The following is a 27,826-nucleotide window of genomic DNA, read 5'->3' on the forward strand; positions in this document are numbered from 1 at the left end:
TAGGTAGACTATGGTATTCTACTGTAATTTGACCATAGAGTTGTTTGTGTAGTCACTCTAGATGAGTTCAGCAGGTGGACAGTACATTTAAAAGCTGTTCTACTCTTCTTGCCATTGAAATGTGACTGTAAGTAGGAGTCTTCCTGCCTATTTCATGTGTGGTACTGCCATTACACATGTGAAAAAATAACGTTTCTTTTTCTTTTGCAAGGCAGCAGAAAGCAAAAAGCAGCTTTTTTTTTTTTGTTTAGAATAATTAGAAAATAGCCCTAGTCTAGTCAAAGAATAAACTAGCAGCCTCTCTACCAGTACAGAGGTGGTGTGCTGACTGTGGGGAATGAGAGGGGATTGTCTCTGCATCTAACAACACTGAACCAGAGCCTTTCTCATTACATGAGCAGAGGGCAGCTCTGTGCTGTGCCTTTTAGCCTCTCATCACTGAGAACTCTAGAGCCAGCGTTCTGCCAGCAGCAGGGAACTCCAGGAAAAAAACCTCTTATTTAGAGGAAACTCACTCCTCTAAAGACCACTTGCTCCTGCAGCAGACTCCAGCCATGAGGACTGCTCTGGTAAGTGTCAGTTCCAAGGCTTGGTGAGATGGGGCAGGGACCAACCTGTCCTCTGTGGGTGGCTGCTACATACCCCGACTGCAAGGACAGGGTACAGGGTCACTCCTGGAGGCAGGGCATAACCTCTGTTGTAGTATGGTCACTTGTAAATAACCCTTGCATTTCAAACTACAAATTAATTAGATGTAAGGTAGGTGTTAAATGCAAACACACAGAGTAATACGTATGTACAATTTATTTAAAATACTTTTTAACATACATATAAAAAATCCTCACTATTTATACAGTCTAAGTTCTAGCAACATATACAAATACTGAGCAACTACAATACATGCTGAGGTAAGAACATACATTCTGGGAGAATAACTCAAGCCAAACAAGATTGAAATACAATTTTATATCCGTATGTCTTCACATGTAAGAGAGCGCCATTAAATGTACCTCTGCTTGTATTGTACACAGGAGAATTCTAATCTTAAGTGTGTCATGCAACTCACATTTGGGAATCAGTGTTTAACAGTTTGAAGTGTACATTTTAAACCCAACCGTTACATATTCAAACTTTTCTTCTTAGCCCTAGCAGGTAACATGTTCAAAGTTGAAAGCAGGGAGCACAGCTTGGGACCAATTTCTTTCAGAAAAGGGACTAAAATTCTTAAAAACACCCATTCCAGTCGCAGCTTAAAAAATAAGCTTAAAATTCTTACACCATCTTAGCCTACAGTATATCCACAGTTCCACCATACCTAGCCAACAGTAAAAATTATATCCAAGAGTGTTAATTTTACTGACTTGAAGACATCCATTTATTTTTATGGTAGATTAATTTTTCTAAGCCTGAACTGGTTCAGTTTGAGAATGCAGAGGTTTCTTAACTTTGCTGGAATAAGGATGTAACCTCCCAACCCCTTCAGTTAAAATCAGATTGAAATAATCTCATAGTTGCTGCTGCTGGGTTCCAACACTTACTTACCTGTTTAAGCAAAACTACAAAATTGCAGGCAAGCTTCATCAAGCAGAAAAAGTTGCAGTAACATCCAAAGTACAACTAGAGGCAGGAATTTCTTTTTCATGAGTAAGTCTTACATGGACCTTCCTTACTTACATTCACAATTAGGGTTAGACACCCAGCTAAAAAAAAAAATTAAAAAAAAAATTCTCGATGAATGAGAATGAATAATCAAAAAATTGTAGAACTGGGCTTTAAGGTATCACAAAGTATCTAATAATATATTCTAGACGTTGAACAGGCCATAAGTAATTTTGGATTACTGAGTTTACATATAGCCCCCATGCAAACAAGTGTTGAAGTGGTAAGTTAGGATACCATACCATACTGACATGGTGGCAGCCCTCTTGAACATTATTTTAGTTTTGATTTGGATGTTTTCCACCTAGTTTAAGGATCCTGGGCAATAAAGGAGGCTGACTTGACTCACATCACAGAAAAAAAGAGTAACCACTGAAGTCCATAAAACTGGGCTAATATGTGGGTGGGGGGCAGTTCACATGCATTAATTAATTTAGCATCCTCCCAACAGTGCTGTTGCAATAAAAATAAAGCATTTTTATTGTGGGTTTTTTTCTAATATTTAGGTTAAAGAGCTGTGCTTTGTTTCTAACAAGATAAAAAATGGCAAATACAACACCCAGATTGTTTTCATTTCATGATTATCTAGCTAAAACTAGTCTACGTTATCCCAAATAGAAGACTGACTGCAAAGTTTTCATAGTAGAGAACACCGGAACATTCAAAGGATACAAATTCCATTAAACCTTTCTGAAATGGAGATTCTTTGGAACAGTACTGGTTTTCTTGCAAAGATTTTTTGGAATCATTTACACTTCTAATAAGAACAATCATAAGAAAAGCCCTAAGGCTAAAGTCTTTCAGTTGTGCTAAAACGTACCATATGTGCTAATGCGTGTATAACACAAACTGTGCACCATTAGAATATTTGTGTGCTTCCTTAAGCACTCACAAAAGTATATACATATCTCTCTTTGTATATGCTCACATCTTAACACACAACAATAGATACTCCAGGGGACAGGGGCAGAGACAGGACAGGAGGACAGGGTGAACCTTTCTGAATTCAGTCACCTCAAACACCTGGATGCTTCTTGCACGTTGACCATCAGGGGAGTCTGAATTTGAGGCAGAGGCTATTCAGAGTAGCCTTCATTTAGTAAGACAAAAGCAGTTGCCACGCAGTTTGCTTGTATGACAATCTGTGCCTCCTGGACCCCCAGGGAGGAACAAGACTGAGTGGCTTAAGGAGATGAGGCAAAAAATAAGATTGTACAGACAACAGATTCTAGTTTTGGAAGACTAATAAAAATGGTGGGAACTTTCTGAGGAACACATAGCTGATGACTCCTAAGCCTGTGAACAAAAGCCAAAATAATCCAATTTAGCTGATTTTGCTAATCAAAATTGGTTTGTGCCATGAAGTTAATGGGATTTTTGCCATCAGTCCTCACAGTAGTTTTTAAAGTCCAAAGTTGTACAGGCATTGTATAGGGTAAAATTAATTTTAGAAGCTATAGTGCTTACATATAGATCTTAGAAAGTTAGGAGCTTTGGGTTTTGAGGGTTTTTTCCCCCCCAGAAATAGTACCATTAGCAAGAAATTATTGGCTTTCGTACTTTAAACTATTTCTCCCAATTTATCATTCACATCTATGAATTACTGAAGCTAATCTTGAAGAGTTCTTCTCTCATGTCTGACAGACAATTGTACAGTAGTAATAAAAACGTCCACGGTTTTGCAGGAGACAAGCTGCAGTTATATGTACAGCTTAAAGAAAGGCAGAATTACTGGTTTCCCAGACCTTTTGGTTGAACGTTGTAATATTTAAGACTAACAATATCAAAACAATGCAATTAAAAAATGAAATTGTCAGCTTTATGGACCTGGCTTTTAAAAACAAGCCATCATTCTACCTTCCTCGTGAGCTAACTTAGTTCATCCTTACTCCCAGTGGAATGGGCCACGCTCTGTGGGACCTGGTACACCAATTCGTCGGTGGCACCTGGCCCCAGCTGCCCCTTTGGCGTATCGTACAGCGCCTGTGCTGATGATGTACTGTCTGTCCTGGATAAGAGTTTATTGTAAGTTCCAACCAGCGGAGGAACTTGATTCCCTGCAGATTTGAAGGTGGAAATGGAAGGAACGCCAAGAGGTGTGCTGGGGTGGCTGGACATGTCCATGATTATTGGAGTAGCATACTCTGGTCCAGTTATAGGTAGTGGTTCAGCATAAGCATGGTAAACTTCTTGTATGGGTGAATTGTAAGGGTCCAAATCGGCGTAACTTGCTTCTTTCCCTTCCTCGGGTTTAAAGGTTGACCTCTGGTGAAGCGTGCCCACAATTCCCCCTACCAGCGGCTGAGCGTACTCTGTGTTGAAAGCCCAACAAAACAAAACAAAACCACACTTAATGGATTTTCTTTTTTTTTTTTACAGTGGCATCACATTAAATACAACCTGTCAATAGTGTCACAGAAGTGATTATCTTAGATCAAACCAGCAGTCTGTCTCTGTCTGCCAGTACCAATTGCTTTGGAAAAAAGTCATTTCCACCCAATTGTTAAAGCCATCAGGACAGCCACAACATCCCCATTTCTCAGGTTTATTGTTTCTTCTCTTGTGAGCTGCAGTTTCCCATGCTCTAAATCTGCCTCAAAATAAAGTTTTTTGAAACATTCTTTCCTGCAACATCAAAACTAAGTGAAAGCAGTCCTTGGGGGCGGAGGGTTTATCTTCTGAGGGAGGAAGCCTGCACGTGGTCAGCTGAGATGTTTTAATTCAACAGATAATCTGAGTTACAAAAACTGGAAGTGAGAAACCTGGCTAGCTGGGTAAAAGCAGACAAGCAGCCAAAAAAAGGAAAGTAATTCTGCCTGCTGTGAAGCCCTAGTTCCTGTACGCCTGCATATTTCTGCCATCAGCACGTAAGCACAGAACGGAAGGCGTAGTCGGTCATCTTCCTCTAATGACTGGTTTACCAAGGAAAGGGCATATGTTACTGCCCATAGCAGTAACTCCTCCTTTTCTAGATCAAAAGAATGGTTCCCTACAATGACAGTATGGATTAAATAAAAGTGCATAAAGATAGTGGGGTGAAATTATTTCCAGTGCATGAAAACATAACCAAAAAAAATCCTTCAACCCTTTACGTGGTTTAAGAACAAGTCCAAGTAAAGAAACTTTCAGTTACTGCATTAACTTGGGAAAGCGTCTGTCCACAGAACATCAGGTCACTCAATACATACTTTTATGATACTCTGAAAACAGATTTGTAAAAGCCTGTGTTTTAAGAAATGCCCTTACCAACCAGAAGTAGTCATATTTCTCCTGTTACCCAAAACAAACAGGAAATAATTAAATGTAGCCAAATTCCTGACATTTTTTGGCATATCAGATATATATATATTTATCTATGTATTACATGGCCCACAAAAAAAAAAACAGTAAAATGTACCTGCAGACTCTGTTTGCAGCATTGTTGGGACTTCTCTTGGTCTTAGGTGACTAATTTCACTGCTGCTGTAGCGTACAGGAGTTTCTTCATGTTCTGCTGATTTGGTCGGGAGAAACTGCTTCATTCCTTTCCACCATCCTTCATGTGGATTTAAATAAAAAAAAAAACCACACCCAAGACTGCATATATACTATGTTTTAAGCTACTAAAATATTTTTACACCATATCTTGTATTTTGTAGTAGTAGGTAAACCACTCAATTATCACTATTTGCATGACCCTAAGGTTGCAAGATATTTTAACATTTTCTGGCAGACTGAAGATTCAGAGGTGACAATGTAACTGCCTCCCAGTCAACTTGCCTGAATGCTCCCCCTTCAAGCACCTGCAGAACTGGTGCAGTCTAGCAAATCTAACCCTAAATGTTCCTTTGAAGCAGTGGTGGGGCTACTTATCACATGAATAAACTCCTAAAATACAACACAGAAAATAGGAAAAAAGGCAACCGTAATTCCCATTTGTAAATCAAGTATTTACACAAAATTTTAGACAGTCTCAGATATAACTCAGTGTAGAAAGAATACATTTAATTAGTGTGGTTTCAGGCTGTTATTGTCATGTTTCAAACTCACATTGTTGAAAAAGGTTATCAGTGAGTATTTGCAAAAAAAATGAATAAAGAGGATTTTAACTTCAGTGGAAATGAAAAGGGGTAACTGTGGTCATGAACATTTTCTTGAGAGAAGGTAGGGAGGGTTGGTTTTGTTGGGTTCCCATCCCTTCCCCCAGTAGCCAGAGCAATTCTATTTTGCTGCCATTAAAGTATTTCATTCTAGCTGTATGAAACCATCCTGTAGGTGAAGCCCAGGAAACTGGAGATTCCAAACCACAGAAAGCTGTTTAACAAAATTTGAGGTAGCTTGTGGGAAGGGACAGACACAGGTTCCTCAGAGAAGTGCAGTAACATTATTTTCATATTGCATTTTGCCATTTTTCTTTTAAACCAGACCTGCATACTGGACATATAAATTTAAGCAAACTGGAAAAACATCTGGCATGAACATCATTGACATTTACATACAGGATATTTTTGAGTCTAATATTTTAAGACCACGGTGCTATGACCTATGAGAAACAGACACATAATAAATAAAAATAAGGATAAGACATACATGTGAGCAAACAGATATGTGGAAATTTTCAACATGAGGCCAGAGAAGTGAAGCATGGTCATACAGACAGCACAAACCCAGCTGCTGCTGCAGCCCTTTACACTGTAGCACAAGTGTTTTCAGGATACTTGCTAACTGCTCCTTGAAGGAATTGCCTGATCCCACGTTAATGGGGCACAAGACAGTAGGAAGGAAAATATGCCTGAAAGGGGATGCAAACAATCCCATGTGCTTACTAGGGCAATGAGGAAGGGCAAAATTTGACAGACTTTATGCACTAAGACAAAAGATGTTTTCCCAGGATACACGATTATGAAATGTATTACGAAACATTCCTAATAAATTATTTTTCCCCTCATATTGTATAAGTAAGAGGTTCTGAACTTTGTTTTCAGAAATAGAAATGTCTCCTGTAACAGTTTACAGCTTCAGGGTTTTTTTTTAGTAAACAAATTCAGAGAATGAAGCATTCACTATGCCTGTATCAGTTAGCACTAGAGAAGCTTCTGCTAGTGGGGATTGTCTGTGTGACTGCAATCTGAAGTATATGCATCAAACCAAACATGCCAAGTAAAGGATTTTCATAAAACCATTTTGTTACCTGCACGATCCCAGTAAGGCAGATCATAAGTGCCCTCACTTTTTTTCTTGCTGTGGAAGAAAGAAAAAGGGGGTATTTTAGCTAGTCTGCTTACCGGACGATGCATTAATTAAAGCTCAGCAACTATCACCTTGGCTGTAACTGGTCCTCAAATTTAAAGTAGAAGCACCAGTAACCTGGCTTGCCATCACCAGTCTGCTGCTACTGGAGAAATCAGTTTTCAGTAAAAGCACTTCTAATGACAACAGTTACAAAAAGCCGTTTTCTCTATTCAAGTGAACATTTTCTCACAGAGAATACAACTGAGAGAAAAAAATCCTTCCCCAAGCACGGACTGTGTGGTTCCCATAGTGTCACATGCAGCATCTCATTCCCACACACCAGGCTAACATTCACTTACAGGACTTGCATTAATCTATTCATTTACCGGTTTCTCCAATGCCACGCACAAACTAAGATGAGAATCAGAGTAGTGAAGACCATCACCAGAACTGGAACCAGAACTGCTGCCAATGCCACATCTGAAAGCCATTAAATTAAGTGGTGTCAGACAGAAGAGCTTTTCATATATCAATTTTTCATTTGAAAATGACTTGGGTAAAACACACAGATTTTACGTATAGCGTCTATCACACCAGATCCCCCAGCAACGCCACCCGGCTGGATGCTCCCATAGTGGAAATGTCAATTAGCATCTAGCTCTTCTAAACATATGCACAGCTGCTGTTTTTACAAGGTGTTTCATCAAAATCAACAGATTTGTTTCAATGTAAGATTTTTCTGTTAGAACAATGTATTTTACTATTGACAAGGAAAACAGAAGAGCCCAGTTATATGCAGACACTTAAGTTTGAACCTCCTATAAGAACTTAATACCACAGGACTGTAACAGTTAATCACTATCAGCCTAACACTGGGTCTGCCAGTGACATAAGACCATGCTGTCCCCTTCCATCCATGACAATTTTATTTGATAAACAAAATGATGATCATCATGTGCCAGATGATGTTTTTGGAATGTCATCTCAACATGACTGCTCCATAAAAGATTAGCTATGTTCAAAGTGTTTTGTCCTCAGAAATTACCAAATTAAATAACGGGGGGAAGTCCAAGTTGCAACTTCTTCTGACAAAGTTTGTTCAATAATTAAGCTGAACAAGAATTTTGAAAGACAGAACTTAACATATATATATAACTTAACATATATATGACTTGGAGGATTGGGATTGTTTCTGCATGCAATGTGCAACTGTATGTTTTTTATCATATGTATATTTAATAACTGTTAAATATTAAAAAGAAAAGATTGATCATTTGCAATATTATATTGTGTTGAGAAAATTTAAATTCAGAAAGCACACTTAATGTACACCAAAGTACTATAAGAAGTTCCCAACCCCTTCTACTGCTTAATGGTGAGTACCTTTGGTTACACTTGGAGTCACTGTGGTGTTTTTTATTTCAGGTGTGAAAGTTGTTTTATCTGTCTGCAACGAAGTCTTCACTGAATGAATGAAGTCATCACTGAAGTCATCATTCTTGTCGTCGTTCTTGTTCTGAGGCGGTGGTGGTGGCATGGTGATTTTAGGAGCACGCCCTTTAGAAGAAAAGAATTTATAAAAAAAGTTTTTTTGAAGTGCTACTTTTCCACGTTTCTTTTTCAGAAGACAGACAGAACAGTTTGCTCTAAAGCTTTTGTTTATGTTATATAATGATGGAAAAACCCCCATGAATGAATAACATGGCAAGCACGTCACTGGTGTCTTTAGAAACACTTACTTTCTAAATTACCTTTTTTACATCTAAATTGGGCATTTTCCAAGTTAAGTGTAATAACTCTGGAATAAATTCAGATGTATTTAGATGTATCAGTTACAGAAGGATTATGTAACTAAGAAGTTCTTTTTTTTTTTTAACTGACAATATACCTCCAGTGTAATCTTTGCCAAATTATTTCATTGCTTGTCTTGCACAGTTGAAAGATTTTCAGTTGCCTTACCTATACTAAACTGACATCCTAGCAATTCTACTTTCATTGCAATTTTCTGGTGCCATTTTAAGGGGTTAATCCTAAAAAAGCGTGCAACAATAGGTGGAATGAAATTATTGCGAACTTCCTGGTACAATTCAGTGTTCCCTTGAAATATCTAGAAAAGACAAAAAAAAAAAAAAGAAGATACAGACATGTTATACAAATGCAATAGCAACTAAATAACTACAACCAAGCCGATGTTTTATTTAGGAAAAATAAGCGGTGCAGAATCCTGAAAATTCACCCCAGAATGCTGCTGCTGCCTGCACATCTCCACTCACTCAAGCCTATTAAATGTATAGCTAAATGAAGTAAAGGGGGGGGGGGGGGAGTGTGTACATGTATGCACACAACTACTTAATTCAGAGTAAAGCTACCATGTAGTTCTCTGCTGCTGCTGCCCAGGCAATGCCTGCTGGTGAAGACATCTCACATGTTCACGGTGCTGCAGAATTCTAACAGTCTTTTTTGGTATTTTCCACTTACTCTTCAAATATATACTCTTCAAATAGCAACCAGTTGTGACAATGCGAAAGCAAAAATGACGCGGTGCCTTTGCCCAGCCTAATAGTTTGAGCATCATCTGTCCTGTGACGGGGTACGGCATTTATTAGAAAGCATTGAGAGACACAGCCAAGTGTGTAATCACACCGTCCTCTGGTGGTTGTGTCTGCAAGGGCTGAACCACAACCAAAATGTTCAGAACATGAGCCCTCTCTTCAGTGTCCCATGTGGAGGGGGCCCTGTGGTTCTGGAAGAGAAGGGCACGGACTTTCCATAAAGGATGAGCTAAAGCTGATCCTTCACTTGCTGGGCCTCACACCAAGAACTCATCAACATTTCACAGCAGAGACCGGGTTTGCCTGTTTGACATTTGAAGCCTGTAAGCAGATAGTTGCTGTGTAACACAGTGTAAGCACACTGACAGATTCACTGCCAACCACAGGTTTTGCACTGAGCTGCTTCAAACAATATAGAAACTAGGCCCAGTGCTCCAAGCCAGCAAACCATCCCCTCCTCATCTTTAAAAGGGCTGGTTTGGTATCATGCCAGGTAAATGAGTAACACGATTGCTTTTAAAGCAGTGATACAGGTATTGCAAATCCTGCCGGACATCATGCAGAACAGCATTATGGCACCTGCCTGAAAAATAAGTATTATAGCGAGTTTTCTGCTCACTCGTAACACTCCTGCTCACACCTTGCCACTCTTACAGACAAGCGCTGTATGGAGTCACAGCTCATGAGTCCGGATAAAATGGAGCAGTCAAGAGTTTTTAGCACACTTCTGATCAATGCAGATTGCTAGTGTTTCAACCTTGATACACAAGACAGAGATTTTTCTGTTGCACTCCTGTGTTTAAGTTTTTGTAGCAAAATGACTAGAATAGCCCGACGGGATTATTCCAGGACTGATACCAGGAAACTATCCATTCAAAAGCCCCCAAAACCCCAAACTCACATCTGGTCTCCCTGACATATATAATGTGTCCCCACTCTCAAAGGACACACAAGCCCCATTTACTATTCCTTACACATAAGAATTTTGGGTTGTCCTTACATAGGCATTAATTGTCTTCATGTTTGAAAGCAGTGACTGATCAAATAGAGCCATAATTTTGTTAGGCATGGAAAATAAATCACTGGTAGGTTAACTCAGTATTCTTTACTCCAGGCTTTTATTTGTGAAGGTTTTGATGTCAAGTGTTAGAATAGTAACTTAACTTTATCTGTAGCTCATTATTTTTTTTAGTTTAATTTTTCACTCAAAAAAAAAGCTTCAGATTAATACAGTGCAAGTTATTTTGATGAGAACTTTCATATTCCATTTATTATCAAACTGTCTCTGTTTGCCTCTGTGCTGTCAAAGAAAACTGCAACTTTGATTTGTCTTTTTTCCCCAATTCAAGCATTTTATTCCTGTTTTTCATAGATCAAAGTTTTAAGAAAGGCTTTTCCTGACAGATCTGACAGATCTCCAGAAGCTATTTGCAAAGAGGACAACAGGAAAGCCATGGAAAAGCTCCTACTCTCCTGAACAACATTAGCAATGTCAAACATTTTTCAAAAGAAGACGGAATAACACCTCCTGGTTTGTCTGGTGTGCAATTATATAAGGCTCAAAGGGAGAAGCCCGCACCCATCTGCATCCAAAAGCAGAGCTGAGATGATGTCAGAGGAAAAATCTGCTATTTTTAAGTGTAAGAGATCGATCACAGTGAACTGTTACTTCTGTCATTTAAGTACAGCTGGCACTTCCTGAATATATGTGGTTCTTTGTGCATTGCACCTAATGATACAAAGAGTGCAAAAAACTCCCAACCAGATCTGTTGCCTGTAATTGCAAGCTCCACAATTTGCTTCAATTCATGAACTTGCAAGAAAATCAATATGCTCAAATTAAAAGGCCACAGCTGCAAAAGTTTTCTAAGAAAGTAATCAAACTAAACATGAAGCCTAAATCTTAGGTGGCTCACTAGTTGAGATTTTATTTTATGACCAGGAGAGGGCACTCAAAAACTAGCAAAAGATGCTGAATTTATTATTTTTTTCCTTGAAAGCTTCATACTAACGGTCTGTTAGTTCACGTGTAGGTTCAAGGAGATGGACCAGCCCCGACAGTAAAGCCTCCTCCTCTCAGGAAAGTGTCCTACTGTGATTATGTTCAGTGTTCAAAAGCCTCTTCATCTAACAAGCAAGATACTTCATCAAGGTAGGATGCTACATCTGACCTTGAAACATCCTTAACCCATAGTAAACAGAAGAAAACCCAGTACAGCTGAACAGTTACCATTCTTAAGACTCGTTTCTAAAAAGTTACTAGGTTACAAGTTACTATTACATGTATGTAATATCACAGGCCTATGGAAGTAAGGTAAATTACATCAACAAATTTTAAGAAGGAAATTCTAGTTCCAGCCAGGTTACCAAGAAACCTCTCATTTAATAAAATCTGATCTGAACTGAACCGCTGGGAAAACCAGGTAGAACATTAATTCTTATTTTTACTGTCTATTAAATACTGCAAAACTGTAAACACAGGGTAAATAATACTATCTTGCCACTGATATTAGGTAGCTTTTCTATGTGGCAAAGCATTTGCAATGTGAACATACCATTTCACCTTTTAAGAATGAAATGATTTCATTCTTTAAGCCCCTCTGCAAGGGCTGTTTTATTATACAAGAAAGAAACATACCAGTATTTTGTCAAAAAGTAAATTTAGCAAAAACATTATAAAAGATGGAAAATAATACAATCCTTAACATTTACTATGTAACCACAAAAGGATAAGAAAGTAAACCTTAATTTTGAAACATACAGCCTATTTCGAAAGAAATCTGACTATTCTTAAAGGGACACAGTACCAGACAGCCTACCACTGGCAATGCAAGTTTCTTGTAGAGAATATTCCCATCCCCAATTAGTAATAAAGACATCTCTGAATTTCAGAACTGTTCATATCCTTACGTATTTTCCTATTCTTTTTTGGCATAAATGCTCTTTATGATCCAAAATTACACTGAAAAGGAAAATTATTTAATGCTTCCTCACCGTACCACAATTGGTTGTATTTACAATTGTGAAATCTCCATAGAACATACCTAGAAAGCGTGTGGTATTTTTACCTTATCTTTATCCATGCCAGGTTCTCTGTACACTGTCCATTTCTGTGCATCATCACTGTATAAAATTCTGTAGGCTGAGACGTAATAGTAGTACTCTGCTAAGGTTGATCCAGTAGTTATGATACCTGTGAAAATGAAGGTGCCCAGTTAGACAAAAAACTGGTACCAGATTGTAAAAATTATTAGATCAGCTTTTGAATCCAGAAATATTTAGTTGGAATCTCCACTGGTCCAGTTACATTTCAAAAAGTTTATCCAAGGTGCCAGGGTTGGACACTTCTTCAGTGACTGGAACTTAATAATAATTTCACTTACTTTTATATTTTAATTCTCACTAGATATAACCTTGCTAAGCACTTTCCCCCCATTTCTTGATGGAAAGGGCCTCTTCATTTGACCATGGCCTGCTCTTGTCTCCAGCTGCCAAGGCAGCACCAAAAAAGCAGCTTCCCTGCTTTTGTACTGCCAACTGAAAAGCACCCTGGAAAGACTCACATAGGAAAGCTGTTTTGTAAAAGCTTATTAGCACAGGAATTAGAGGAGTAATGTCAACTCCAAAGAGTCCCCAGGGAGGTAATAACAAAGGCTGCTGGTAAATCCGAGTTGCTTAACGACAGGAAGCCAAGCTGCTGATGGCAGCCTGTGCAGCTGAGCTTACAGAGACCAACTTGTGCATTTGAGAGAGAGAGACAAACCCAAACTCATCAAAGGAAAACCTTTCAAGATAGTCTTAAAGCCTGGGACTCTATGAAGCACTCTACCTAAAGCCACTTTATTTTTGATTTAAGTCAGATTGCAAACACGCCAATGACTGGTTTAGTCTGCTCCTTATCTCACTTTGCACTCCAACTGTTCCTGTCTCCACTATTGAATTCACTGCACATGTGACAGGCAGCAGGGAAAACCCAGAAACTAAGTCAGGACACCTGCACCTGAGGTACCAGTGGACTGAGCTGACTGGATATGGATTTGCACCTCCAAGGAGACAAACAGCTGGAAAAAGCAAGCACCGATAACCCAATAAACCCACAGAAAAACACTTCAACAAATTCTGATGGAAGAGGTGGTTTCTACCATGAAACTCCACCTGTTGAACTAACTCCAGGCTCCTCAGTGCATTAGCTAGGACATGGAACCAGCTTTGCTGTAACGGTAATTAAATGTTAGCTGGACGTTAGATATCTAAGACCAAGTGCTGGAAAAAAGGATGTCAGTTACCGAACTTTCTGCATGTCACTTAAAAGCCACATTAGATTCACTTACCTGTTATTCTCTTTTCTTTATTCAAGTCAATCTGCAACCACTGATGTTCATCGCTGATAAATGCAGCCCAAGGAGGACCAACCCTTTTTAGTCTGGCATTTTCAGGTTTCCAAATGTTCACCTGTCCTGTTTGGTCCGACCACTCAAGAACAGATGATGCTGTGATCTGGGAATCAGGGATTACCCCAGATTCCATCCCCAGTGTCCCATAGCAACCTAAGCAACAGAAAAGTTGAGGATTCAAAAGGAAAATTCAAGTTACACAATTATTTTACCTGCTTGGAGTTTAAGCCTTTACACACAAATATTATACTGCCATCTAAATTTACAACACTACCAACAAAACACAGTCTGCTACTTTCTAAAAGTGATGCTGGAACCAACCCTGTGGATTTGAGTACTACATGATTTATGCCTGTTCAAGAGTAATGTGGATATTCTCTCAATCACCACCCACACGGAGCACTAGAAGGGAGCTGTCATGATTTAATAGTATGTATGGCTGATGCAGGGATAGGAAACAGACTACTTGATCATTCATTCCTTTTTTGTGTCTATATAACTTCTTGGCTTTTAAACCCACCTCAGTATTACAATGTTAATTCAAACAATACACCAAAGAATGCAGGAAGCCATGTCATAATCCCGGCCTTGACCTCAAACACACTCTTGAAATTAACTGTATTTTTTTGTCACCCTTCTTAGAATCATAGAATGGTTAGGGTTGGAAGGGACCTCAAAGATCATCTAGTTCCAACCCCCCTGCCGTGGGCAGGGACACCTCCCACTAGACCAGGTTGCTCAAGGCCACATCCAGCCTGGCCTTGAACACTTCCAGGGATGGGGCATCCACAACTTCCCTTCCTTTTCTTACAGCATTCTGCTGATGGCTAAAAACCACCTCCTAAATTCCTGGGTAAATTTCCTTGTGGCTAGTTGATATCCATTTTCTCTTTGCTAAAATCTTGTTCTCTAGTGCCAACAGCTTTCCCTTTCCAGAGGTGTATTTCCCGGACAGATCAGCAGAGAGCAATCTCTGCCTTCCATCAGCAGCCTGAACCACCCAGCCAGGCTTCCCCTTTGCTGTGAGCTGCCCCTCTCCCTGCAGCCCTCCTCCGCACCAAGGTTGGGTGCTCATCCCTCAAGGGAGGCAAAGGGGGCAGAGCCCATGTGTGGCTGGACCCTGGACCAGGCTTTGTCAATGTCCTCTGTGATGGCATTAGCAGTTTGTTGTCTTTACTGGACGTACTTCACCTGCTACAGGATCACATCAGCACTTCACTAACCGAATCCTTGCCCTCATCCGTTGTTTCCATCTAACATGCTGCCCGTTTGAAGCAGAAATGTCTGTCTCTATATACACAACCTTATACTTTTTGCTCTGTGATTCTTCAATTAATTTTTATTACTCAAGTCTCAAAGTCAGCCAGGTCTTCCCGTACAAACAGTTTCATCTTCCTCTGCACTGACTACACCTCTAACATTAACACACCAATATTTTGTACCATGTCATGAAACCACCTATTACGGAAAAACCACACTAGTAACTTCACCACAGTCTGATAAACCACATTTGAGCATACTACACAGTCCTCTTTTTCCTTCAGCTAAGTCCTAGGCCACCCAACTACATACATTTTAATTTAGACCTGCATCTTGTCTCTAGCTTATTCAATAATTTCTCATATGTGTCCCTGAAATCGATAGTCTAGATCAGCATTTTCTCCTATCTCTTCATACTTCCTGGCCATTTAATTACTTTCATATACACTAGCAGACCACATTTTGAAAGACAAAAACCCCCAACAAACCCTCCCTCAATCACCGTGTTTAATATTCTCCATGCATAAGGTCACCAGACATGCAATTTCTTCTTCCAGCCCTTGCAGAGGTCTGGGAGAGAAATTATTTTTATATAATGTGAATTATATTTTCTAATTTTTGCTTATTTGTATACATTTCCATGTGCCCATCAAATTCCTGCCTTTATATCCCCATTCAGCATCGCTTTTACATATGTAAGGAGTATGTGTATTATTCCCACCCCCTCTCTTTTTTTTTTTGTTTCTGTTTTTAACTTTATCCTTACAGAAAACAGACATCAGACTTTTTTTAGGTTTGGGTTTTTTTAAATATTGTTATTAAAACAGTTAAAGAGACTAAGGAAAGGCCACCATCTTTCATAATGCTTCCAACATCCACTCAAAGATGGCATTTAAAGTGACTTAGAGAAAAGCTGGCTTCCATTTAGAAAACTGCAGCTAATTTATTTGAAAAACAGATAATTGATAGAAAGTAAAAACATGCAAAATAGTAAAGCTTTAAGAATGCGGAATACTTGTTATAGCAATCACATATAAACCTGGTACACATTTATGCAACAAAAATATGGCAACCAAGAAGTAACACAACTTACACAGCAAGACCCAAGAGATGCTTTCCAGAGCAAGAGAAACAAGTAATTTATTATATGGCATTCAACTGAAAGAATACAGGAGAAAAAAAAAACAGCAAAAGGCGCTGCAGAAAGTTGATTAATTATTTGGAGATTTCTGCTCACTTTCTTAGCAGGCAACAAGGAAAGTGCAAGGAGTAAACCTGGAGAAAACCTAGAATGTACAGTTGGAACAAATAAAGAACACTTCATAAATGCCCAATTCTGCTTTAGCAGTACATTTAAAGTACAGGAGTCAAATCACTTTAAACTAGACTGTAATAGAAGAACATAACCTGAAAGAACCTCACTCTGTGGATAAGTGAGGCTTACTTTATACATGACTGTATCACTCATCATCAAAACAAGATAGTAAAATAATTTTAAAGTATACATTACTGACGAATGCAGTAAAAAAAAAAAGTCTAACAAGAACAAAAATTAAGAAATTAAATACTTGCACACCTATTTCACCAAGTATCAACATGTAGTACATGTGAGAATGCTTACCGCTTGTCTTAAACGTGAAGAGACTTGTAGATAACGGCCCCCTGCAGAGAACAAAAGAAGATTTTTTTTTTTTTTATGGTAGTCAGTGAGGAAAATTGAAACAAACTGTCTTCAATTTATTTTTCTTGTCTGTCTGCTTGCCACTAAAACGTATGCACATATGCCTAAACAAGCACTTCACCATTACAGTAACACTTTCTGTCACCAAGTTGCAGTGCTTGCAGTACAAAAACCTTTTCAACTGAAATCTAGTCCTGAGATACTGAGTTAAAGGCTTTCAAACACACAGCTGCCCAGCAAAATGGAAGACTTCATTAAAATGCTTCCCATTTAAATCAAGCTAATCAAAATAACAAAAACCTATCTCCTTGGATTGCTTTCATTCCTTGGACTCCAGAGATAAAATGACAAGTTACACTCCTTTCCCTGCAACTAAAAAGTTGCCGTTAAATTATTATTTTTCCACAGACCGTTAGGAATTTATGGTCATGCCATGCATTTTGGAAGATACAATCTCTTTGCAGAATTTGGAAAATTAATCTTTATGATCTAGAGGTAAAAAATACCTGGTAAAACAATCACACTGCAGCAAAAGAGCGTTGTGAAAATCTCACAGAAGAGAACCTGTCCATGGAACATGTAGCTCCATGAGCTGAAATTAATCCCACGATGAGACACTACCAAGATCTGAAGTGCTAAAGATAAGAAGAACATCAGAAGTACACTTACACTTTTGAGGTGACATTGTTAGCCAGGGAGCCTTCATAGTAAGGAATGCCCTTGCTGATTACAACATTAATTTGGCCACCCAGAGTATTTGACACAACGCCTGCGTGAACACCAGCCATACAAAGTGATGATGACTTGAAAAGGGGAGAAAAAGAAAAATTTAATACTATATTGTAAATAAACTAAATAAGACACTGTATATTGTAGAGGCTATAGTGTTAAGTTACAGTCTTTAATATTATTACATTAAGAAACTGTTCTTATTTAACTGTTATCTCTGTTACTAAGAAACCATTCATCTTTGGTTTATTACAGAATTTATAAAAACACAAAAAGAAGCTCCTACATTTCACTGCATCCTTGCCCAGATGTATTTGGAATGTAACCCTTGTAATCAAAAAAGCTCAAACAAACAGCAAGGTGAATTAGTCTGAAAAAGCCAAGCAGCCAGACTTTCAGGCTACAATACATCTACTATGCAAGACAACAGAAGTTGAATACATAAACACATAGAAAACCTATTAACAGAAATCTCACTGAAAGTATGTTTATTCCTTTTCTCACAATTTAGGAGTGATGCACTGCAGATTTTGTAACTTAGTTAGCTGATGGGTTATATTTTTTATTTTAACATGGTTTAATCATCCAGCAATCTGATCCATATAAATGCACAGTAATATGTGAATTTGTTCTGGAGAAGCCGACTACCTAGATTGTACAGGTCAATGGAGATTAGTTATGCAAAAAGTTTTTGCAGGGCATCCTGTTCCTTACTTCTCTGCCTGGACAACTACTTGCCCAGATCTGCAGTGCCAGTGACACTTCCAGTTCCCTGGCTTGCAGGCCAGCTGTGCCACAGACAGCAGGGCTGACTCACTACACCAAGTCCTTCAAGCACAGCACAGAGTGAGCAGAGCAAGATGCCGCTGTCTCCTGGCACAAAACTAGCCCAGGAGTTCTTCTCCAGCTGGGAAGGAAACCCTTTCAAGCCAAAAGGGCTTGACCAAGAAACATCCTAGCACTCAGGAGCGAACAGACAGGCCAGTTCCAAAAAAGGCTTAGCAGCCGTGGCTTTGCACCCATCCACTGCGTGCACCAAGGTTCCTGGAGGATTTCTGGCTCCTCACCGTGCAACAGGCATTTACACAGCTATTCCCAGCCTTTCCTGCAGTGTACAGCACTGGGGTGTGCACAGACACACTGCAATTCTGCAGCCCTGTGCTCACATTCAATGAGAGTGGGATCAACCCGAATTTGAGAAGATCAATGGGGTCCAAGCTGTTTGTGAAGGACCATCTGGGTATCTCCCCAGTACAACGTCCAGAAACCATATTTAGGTTGCTATTACTAGTGTGGTATCCAGGTGCAGGCTTGCAAATCAATAAACAACAGATGATGACTGCAGATTTTTATTTACTGTTAACAGTTGCTCCCCCAAAGTGCTTTGCTACGTGTTGCACATTGGCCACACTGCTCTCCCTATCAGTCCACTGGGTGCTACAGAGCCTCACCACAATTCTTTAAGAAGGAATCAACAGGTCCCTTCCAGAGAAGGAAAACTCAATGGATTATTTTCTCTCTCACATTATTTTAGAAACAGAACAACTTTCTCCATTGTGGCTTCTTTAGAAATACTCGCATGGTGCAGCAGGCCAGGATGCCCCTGTATCTCAAGCTCACTGGCAAAAATACCTGCTCACCAAGACTTTTCTGAACATAGTTCTCCTCAGTATTTTCACACATAAGAACTCTAACCCTATTACCCACCCCCCAAATATCCCAACAACTTTCTAAATAACTGTAATTATGTCTTGCTCATGCACACAGCTTCCCCTTTTCCTTTCCTATTTTCCCTCAAAAGATGGGATTCTGCAATAGGTGCAGCACTCTCCTCCCTGCTCACCAGATGTGAGCAATGAGTGCTCCAAGTCCTTGAGGACTGAGGACATTAGGGTGACAGGCAAAGGAAACACAAGTTACACCTTAAAGCAGCAAGCAGCTGCTGATCATTTGAAAGAGATGCATGAGAAATCTCCACCTAAAGTCCTGGACAATTTGATTTTGTTCCACCTAACTTGACTTCTGGGAAATTCTCTGCCTTCAGAGCAATAAAGTATACAAAGTCACAGAGCATTAATTTCTAAAGTTTCCTTTTTTCTCCATAGAAGACAGTTTTTCTAGATTTTAGCAAAAAACTGCGCACAAGCAGAACTCCTACAAATGTTGTAAATACATTAGGCAGACAATCAACTTCATTTTGTTACTAGCTACAAAAATTACCTCACAGGTGTTTAGTGAGGACTCTCTGTGGACCGGAAGATATAACACAGTTATGCTGTGGTGACATTTTTACATATGGGTAATTATTTAAGTAGGTAGCCTAGGATTTACAGGTATTTAAGAAAAATCAGAGAGGCACACTTCAGGTTCATACTGAGTATTAAAATCTTTACTTACTAATGTTTTAAATTTATCTTTCTTCTGTGCTAGATCTAATGGCTTATTAAAAAGAGCATTTTAAGATAAATAAAGAGATTTAATGTAGGTTTTTATTAGATTGCTAGCAAAATTATAATAATTTAAAAACAAAGAAAGCAAACACTCTCCGGTCCTATAGCAGCTATGCTAATTCAGTTTCAAAAGCTTACATCTGAAAAACTCTTTATAGGTTTTGGTAGTGTTCTAAGTAAATATTAATTTCCAGTTTATAGGATTATTAATGTTGCAGTATTAACTGTTTAGCAAATGTTTTTCTAGCTGCTGAGCACAAATAGTATTTAGTCTCTCATGTTGTAATAAAAAATTAAGAAAACTACTGCAACTAAGAATATTATTATAAGAGTATTACAGTGTCAAAAACACCATTAAAAGAATTGGTTCTCTCTTTATAAATCTGTATTTCCAAACTTGAGAAAGCCAACAAAAACAAAACAGGAAGTATATAACAGTATTTTGATTGATCTACCCTTCTCAGCAGACCTTACAAAGATGTTTTGAGTCTCTACTACATTTCTTCACTTCTTGGAGATGGCAACATCTGAAGCACCAGTCATTTAGAAGCTGTGCAAAAAAATTTTGCATGGTATTCGCTTTAGGAGGTACAGATTCCAGAACCCAGGCAGCAGAATTAATGTGTACAACTGTAAATGATTTTTAATTATTCAGTGTGTGTTTTACCAAAATTCAAGCAAGACTGTGGTATTTTTACTTACATCTCTGTATCCATGGGGAATAGTGCCTGAAATATCAGCAAAAGGAATCACACAGCCAGCTGGACAATACTTACTGGAAGAGAACAAAATATCAAGTCAAGATATGCATGTAACTACAACTCTTCCAATGTTATAAAATAGTCACTAGGTTTTTGATTTACAATACACTGTTATTATTCATATATCACCTTATTTAAGGATATATCATAATTGAAGACATATCAAATCAGACAAAAAAATACTCAGGAAGAGAAATACATAAGAGGAGAACAGACATCTGAAAAAGTTTTTTAAAAGTCTCAGCTGAAAATACAGTTCCAGTCTCCATATAATAAATAATTAGAGCCAGCATTTTGTAATATAAATACTGCATGGTTTCTGTAAATTGAAATTCATATAAATACCAATATTAATGAATTTTATTTTATGAATTTGAGATTTGCACATCTATCTGTTTGCATACTTAAATAATACATCTGAAAGGTAATGTTATTTTATAATAATACCTCCTTGCAATACTTTGATCATAAAAAAACCAGCCAAATTTAGTTAATGCCATGAGCTCATGAAAAGCAATAGGGAAGACATCTTCACCTTTGATGCATGCCCATGTTCATGTTCTAGTGCCATTTCACAGTGCACATATAAGAACTATTAAATCTCCAGGAATAGTAAATTATTAACATTTTCACTGCAGTTCAACAACAGTTGAAGCAACTTTGCAGGTACCATGAAAATGCAGAGGTTGCACTTTGAAACACTTTACAATGCCAAGGCTGAAGCACTCTAAAAGGTAAGTTTATGTACTTCACAATAGTCTGCAGCTTCAGATGGAAACGGAGAAGGAGAAAACAGGGAAATGATTTATGTTTCCCCCATCAGAAGGTCCAGAATTTTATGTCTCCGTAATTCATACCAAACTGTGAAATTGGTTCATAATTTTTAATATATTTCATAGTATTAGTGCTCCTTAGATAACTGTAATATGAATTTCAGTATTTAAGGAATATACCTGCTGCAATATGATTATAAAGGTAATATTCTTTCCATGGGAATGAGATATTAGCTCCTATGTGTTAGTGCAAATTAACGAGGTTCTACTGTATACTGCATGAAAATAACAAAAATGGGAGAGAAAGAGAGAGAAGGAGGAGGACTGCAAAATGTCAAAATTATTCATCTCTAATCCTAGTTAGTTTGTTTCCTGTGTTCTCTGGACAGCCAATTTTCAAGCTGCATCAGGTATAAGTAACAAAGTGAAGCAGAAATACTAAAATGACTTCATTAAAGAGATTGGGGGGAAACAGATAAAATCAGTCTTACTTGAATTCTGGTTCGGAAAAGTGACTTGCATTGTCTAAACAGGTAATTAGGTCTGGAAAGAAAAAGTACTAGGTCAAGAGGATGATAAAGACAAGTTTGAGAAAGTTTTTTAAAGTGCACAAAAATATGTATTTGAGCCTCTGTGGCTTAACCAAAAGTCTCAGAATGAAAAAACACATTCCCACTAAATTTTCTTGCAACGGATTTTGTATTACAGTAGAACCCTGATAATTTGTCTGAGTAACTGGGAAATCCACTGAGAATGTGACATAGAAAAGAAGGGACACACTACAAACATTCATTTTTTGTGCAACTTAAGTTTAATTTACAGCTATACTTCAGAGAACCTGATATAATTCAGAGACACAAACATATGTGCTTTTCACAACATTAAATTAATAAGTTAGCTAAACAAGCCTGTGTTTTCAGCATTAAACAGTCCTACAGTACTGAAACCAGGCAGCACAGTGAGCAAACTTTAGAGCGGCATGTTACTGGCATCCATGACGGATATCTCAAATTTTATGTTCAGTCTGCTGTGTATCAGTACATACAGTGCAAAATACAGACAGAAATCCGTCAGGAAACCTACAAAATGCAAATTAAAAATGAAAACTTTATTTTAGAATTACTTCTAGAAAGGGTTTTCTCAAGCCTTTTGCCTTGTGAAGCAGTTGCTGGCAATCCTTCATTTCCTTGTGGACCCATGTTTGTCACTCACTGTTACAATGAGCGGATGGAGATGCAAAACAAATATAGCAGCCTCCTTTAGAGGCTAGAATAGCCAAAAACATGGAGCAAACAAGAAATGGCAAAAACTCTAAAAAGTAGTCAGCAGATTATATAATTGAAGAGTTGAGGCAGTATAGGAAACTGTTACTGAAATAAAATTTTCCACAAGGTTGGTCTGCATAAAATATATACAGTTCACCAAGATTTTTTTTGTTATCCGCCACCATGATTACTACCTGAGAAAATGCATTTCATCCTTTGTCCAAAGTAACTCTTTCATTCATAACAGATAACTGAGAATAAGAGATAACTGCAATTGATTATTGCCTTGCTATCAAGGTTAAGCTTTCATATAATTTCTTTAAAACTACAGCAAACTAAGTAGTCACTGAACAATCCAATTTCCTATGCAGAAGTATCAGGAAGACTGTATTAAAAGTCTTCATTTTTAGAAGTCAGTTTATGAGAATATGGGAATAAATACATTAGTTCTGTGTTTTCACTAGGGAGCTCTAATTTGACCAGTACAGAAAAATTTCCAAAAAATTATAAATACCTGATTTGTCAGTGGTTGAATAAGCTGCAAGAAATCCACGTCCAGAAGTGTGTGTTCCACTCATGAACTGTACTGTGACTTCATTACTTTTTGAAGTAATTAAACCATCCATTTGAAAGCCAAACCCACAGTATTTTCCTATGGAGAAAAGAGGGAGAACAGACATAGACCAAACCCAACGTACGTAATAAGCATCTTTTTTCATTTGCAGTGTACTCTCACATTACTCCTGGCGTACACTCAAAACCAATACACGTGCATGACACTAAATAATGTAGCCAGTGTCCATTTAAAGCAAATGGCAGAGTATGGGTACCACATTTATTCTGCCCCTGTCAACAGGTGAGAGTATCTCATACCCTTAACACTTGTAAATAAATGTGACCATATCCCATTCACCTCTGGCCACGCATAACCCTCACACTCAGTTCTCCAAAGACCACGAGAAATCTGTCAAGGAAAAGGATCAAGTTAGGGCAATGAGAATCACCTACAGAAGCAAATGAGAGAAAAAAAACCCTTCTCTTCCCTCATCTGTTGGGGTACTTCTTCCGTGTTGACTATTTCATGGTTTCTGTCAACTACTTTTCTAAATTTTGGACAACAGGAGGCATGATTCACTGCACTTAGAAGCATATGGCAGTACCATTCATAGAAGCTACCAGCTGGTTCACTGTCTGGTTTGCTGCATCTATGTAACTGACCAGAGGTTCTGGATCTGGGTACTCCTCTTGCCATCCGAAATGACCAAAAGTAACACGTTTTAAACTGAGGTGCTGGAGACTGCAGACACTGACAATATTTGCCCTATGAAGTCCTAGAATTACTACCAAATGGCATTACCTAGAGGAATGGCTGTTAAACAGACCCAAGTCAATATGGAATTCCCCAGTCCTACTAACTAGAAACTTTAATAAAATACTGATCAGTTTATTAACCTGCTAAGGAAAAAAGAAAAAAATAATCTTCTCTTATATAGGCTCCCTTGATCATTCAGTGTTGTAAACCATCTATAACCCTATTTAAGATTCTGCAGCGGATAATCAAATTGGATAACCATCAGCAGCAAATGGCATTGCATGTGTTTCATTTTACCATTCATTTAATTGGATTCTTGATAGAATCATAGAATCATAGAATTTCCCAGGCCGGAAGGGACCTCCAAAGGTCATCTAGTCCGACCTCCCCGCAGTCAGCAGGGACACCCCCAACTAGACCAGGTTGCCCAGGGCCTCGTCGAGCCTCTCCTTGAATATCTCCAGGGAAGGGGCCTCAACCACCTCCCTGGGCAACCTGTTCCAGTGCTCCACTACCCTCACAGTAAAGAACCCCCTTCTAATCTCCAATCTAAATCTGTTCCCCTCCAGCTTGAAGCCATTTCCCCTCGTCCTGTCACTACAGGCCTTTCTAAACAGGTTCTCCCCAGCCTTCCTGTAGGCTCCCTTCAGGTACTGGAAGGCTGCTATTAGGTCTCCCCGGAGCCTCCTCTTCTCCAGGCTGAACAACCCCAGTTCCTTCAGCCTGTCCTTGTAGCAGAGGTGCTCCATCCCCTTGATCATCCTTGTGGCCCTCCTCTGGACCCTCTCCATCAGGTCCATGTCCTTCTTGTATTGAGGGCTCCAGACCTGCACACAATACTCCAGGTGAGGTCTCACCAGAGCAGAGTAAAGTGGCAGAATAGTATGTTATCATATTGTAAAATAGAAAAAAAAAAAGAAGCCAGACTCCCATATCAACTAAAGGAAGTGACATAACATTGCCCTGCAGTTCTTAACAAATAGAATACAAAACAAATATAACACAAACAAATAAAAAGTGTATGTCAAATTCCTTTAAAAAGTTAACTGCACTCTCAAATATTAGTAAAATAATAAAAAAATTAGAAATACAAAATTCCCATCATTATTCAGAGCTTTCTAAATGTTCCTTATTGAGATATTTTTGAATAAAGCAAGGTTATTTTCTAATAAAAAAAGAAAATAGATTTTACAACATTGATGAAATTTATAACATTATACAAATACAACCTTACCTCAATTCACTATTTAGGCTGGTTATCAGCAAATGTTACAATGAAGTAAGTTCTCTTTAACCAAGGCTCCACACTGACCCTATGTTTTGCTCTAAGTCATGCTTCAGTGATTAATTGCATTCATTATGATGAAGTGCATAATTTTTCCAGCTTCCACTTTTCTTTTTAAGTTCTGTCTTAGCCACTGGATCTTGTTACATGATTGACCAGCATGAGACTCCACTCAGGATAGGTCAGACTGTCCTCAAGACATCATTTATCCTCTTCTTTGGGCAAATACACAGGGCGAGGCATTTAAATCTAGCTTGGAAAAACTATCCAGGGCTGCTTGCACCATGGCCTTTGACAAACTGTAGACTGATGCACCTTATGATTCACGGCAAGACGTACTTTTGAGACTATAAATCACTTTTCCTAATTCTTCCCTGGCCTCGTCAGATTTTTAGCAATCTTTTTAAAGAGTGGGCACTAGAAATGGACAAAACATGACTGCTGCGATGCCTCTGTCAATGCTACATGCAGAAGATGTAATACTACTATTTTGCCTGCACTTATGTATTGAAGGACTATACGTGCTTTTGTACAGCAACATTACCACAGCAGAGGGAATTCCTACTGTAGCTTACATTCTCCACTCCTATAGGGCTGGGCTTACACTATACGTATTAAATGACTACCTCTGACTGTAGAAGCACAGTGACTGGACTGTGATGAAATCTAATACAGAACACCTCTAGATCTTACTTAGACTAGAGACAAACTTAACACCAAGAATTTAAATCTTCCTTTGATTTTTTGCTCAATATTCAAAAGTCTTGGAATAAGAACTAACCCTTAAAAGCTTCATTAGAAACCTTCTGTGTTTTATCAATGAACTAATCCGCTAACAATTCATTTTTTAATCTAATCAGCCAAATTGTAAGTCATTTTGGTTTAAAGTATCGTTGAATTTCAAATTTTATGTAATGCAGGTATTTTAATGTTAGACCATGCCAGCAGTATTGAATGGTAAAACCTAGGATAAATCCAGATTTCTTCCAAACAAATTCAGGTCACTTTAATCTCTCCAGTGTTTGTTGCTTCAAACATGAACATTTATGAATCTGCATCATCTGTATCTGCCACTGTTAACATCACTGTCTGTTCTGTGATTTAATTTATTAAGAACAGAACAACACACACATTTTTGCTCAACATACTGTGCTACTACACCAGCTGGGAACAGCTGAAAGTCAAGAGAAACAAATGAAGTAGAAAATTTACTCGAACCCATTAAGTCACTTGTAAAAGTGAATAATAGACTTATCAGAACTGGACGTTCCTTGCCATTTAAGGACTTCAGTGTTTCCTATTTTAGACCAAGTCTGGCTCAACAACTCCCGGCACATACTTATTTTCACATACACTTACCTAGGTTGAAAAAGAGGGTTAACAAAGCTAACATTCCACTAGCCTCTTTATAAAAAGACTCAAATTAGCGGGATTGGCATTTGAGCTGCACAAAAACAATTTGGTGAAGAAAATCTCTCTCTCTTTCTCTCCCTCTCCGAATTATAGCTTTAGGAAAGAAAATAAAATTAATCTGCACAATAACAACTAATTTTAGTGAAGGAAGAATGACAATTCATTTTGAGTTTTACGCAAAGTAATCACAAGGGTCTTAAATACCTACATATACCTTAAGATAGATGATAATGTCACACTGCTATTTGAAAAAAAAAACAAAACACTGCATTACAGTCATTAAATTCAATTTGTCCTCTTAAAGTGAATACAAATTAAACCATAGGCTTTATCCGAAGATGAGGGTATTTGAACTACACAACTTTTGAAGCCTGACATTCTTTAATACCGCCATGAAGAACAGCTCAAATCAGAGCTATTCCATATAAAAAGAAAGGCATTTCAGGTAAGACATATGTACACCATTTTCATTTTATTTTTTTATTACTTTTTTTAATGAAGATGGTCATAGTTTTGCAATTCCCTCTCCACTGTTTACAAGAAGTTTGCAAGCTAGCGGGGAATGTCTGAGAAAATAGAACCCAAAACATTACAGTGGAGTTTCCTTTAGAACCTGAAGAATAAAAGATTATTATAGAATCTGTGTTGCATTTAGCATCTAGTTGTTGTATGCATGAACAAAATGCAGGATGTTCTGCTATCATTATTACTCAGAATTTTTTCCGTACATTTTTACGATATAAGAATTGTGTCAAGAAGACAGACATTTACATATGCTTTAATAACAGTAAACACAATGGAATTAATTAAGAATAATTACATTAAGAATACTCTGGCATTCCAAACAGAGTTCATCTGCTGAGCAACGACACTAAGTGTACTTGAAATGAGCACATTACCAGAGAAAGAGACAATCACACTACTGTTTTCTTTACCACTTTTATATTTCTATAGTTGCAGTTGCACCTGTGTTCCCTCCCTGTACTGAAGACTGGTAGTGCATACAGAAGAGTCTTTCCTTAGCTGTGCTTCCTAGCAATACTATCAGAAGTGTATTTACTAAAACTGGTCCCTGATGGCT

The 27,826-nt window shown here is 38.2% G+C and overlaps 1 protein-coding gene across 1 annotated transcript in view; it reads right to left on the bottom strand.

The window, feature by feature from the left end:
• Window positions 1–786: 786 nt before the first annotated feature.
• The window catches only part of DCBLD2 (discoidin, CUB and LCCL domain containing 2), a 44,322-nt gene continuing 17,282 nt past the window's right edge, over window positions 787–27,826 (bottom strand). The window contains exons 4-16 of the mRNA XM_014947142.1: window positions 23,250–23,387; window positions 21,962–22,013; window positions 20,639–20,711; window positions 17,427–17,560; window positions 16,698–16,738; window positions 13,754–13,969; window positions 12,491–12,615; window positions 8,830–8,977; window positions 8,254–8,427; window positions 7,257–7,350; window positions 6,830–6,879; window positions 5,057–5,194; window positions 787–3,971 (exon numbers count right to left, since the gene is read on the bottom strand). Of these exons, the coding sequence (XP_014802628.1) occupies window positions 3,529–3,971; window positions 5,057–5,194; window positions 6,830–6,879; window positions 7,257–7,350; window positions 8,254–8,427; window positions 8,830–8,977; window positions 12,491–12,615; window positions 13,754–13,969; window positions 16,698–16,738; window positions 17,427–17,560; window positions 20,639–20,711; window positions 21,962–22,013; window positions 23,250–23,387 (1,826 nt within the window). The 3' untranslated portion in view covers window positions 787–3,528. The remainder of the gene's footprint in view (window positions 3,972–5,056; window positions 5,195–6,829; window positions 6,880–7,256; window positions 7,351–8,253; window positions 8,428–8,829; window positions 8,978–12,490; window positions 12,616–13,753; window positions 13,970–16,697; window positions 16,739–17,426; window positions 17,561–20,638; window positions 20,712–21,961; window positions 22,014–23,249; window positions 23,388–27,826) is intronic.

The sequence above is a fragment of the Calidris pugnax genome, unplaced genomic scaffold (genome assembly GCF_001431845.1).
Source record: "Calidris pugnax isolate Ruff unplaced genomic scaffold, ASM143184v1 scaffold95, whole genome shotgun sequence".
In the NCBI taxonomy this organism is placed as follows: Eukaryota; Metazoa; Chordata; class Aves; order Charadriiformes; family Scolopacidae; genus Calidris; species Calidris pugnax.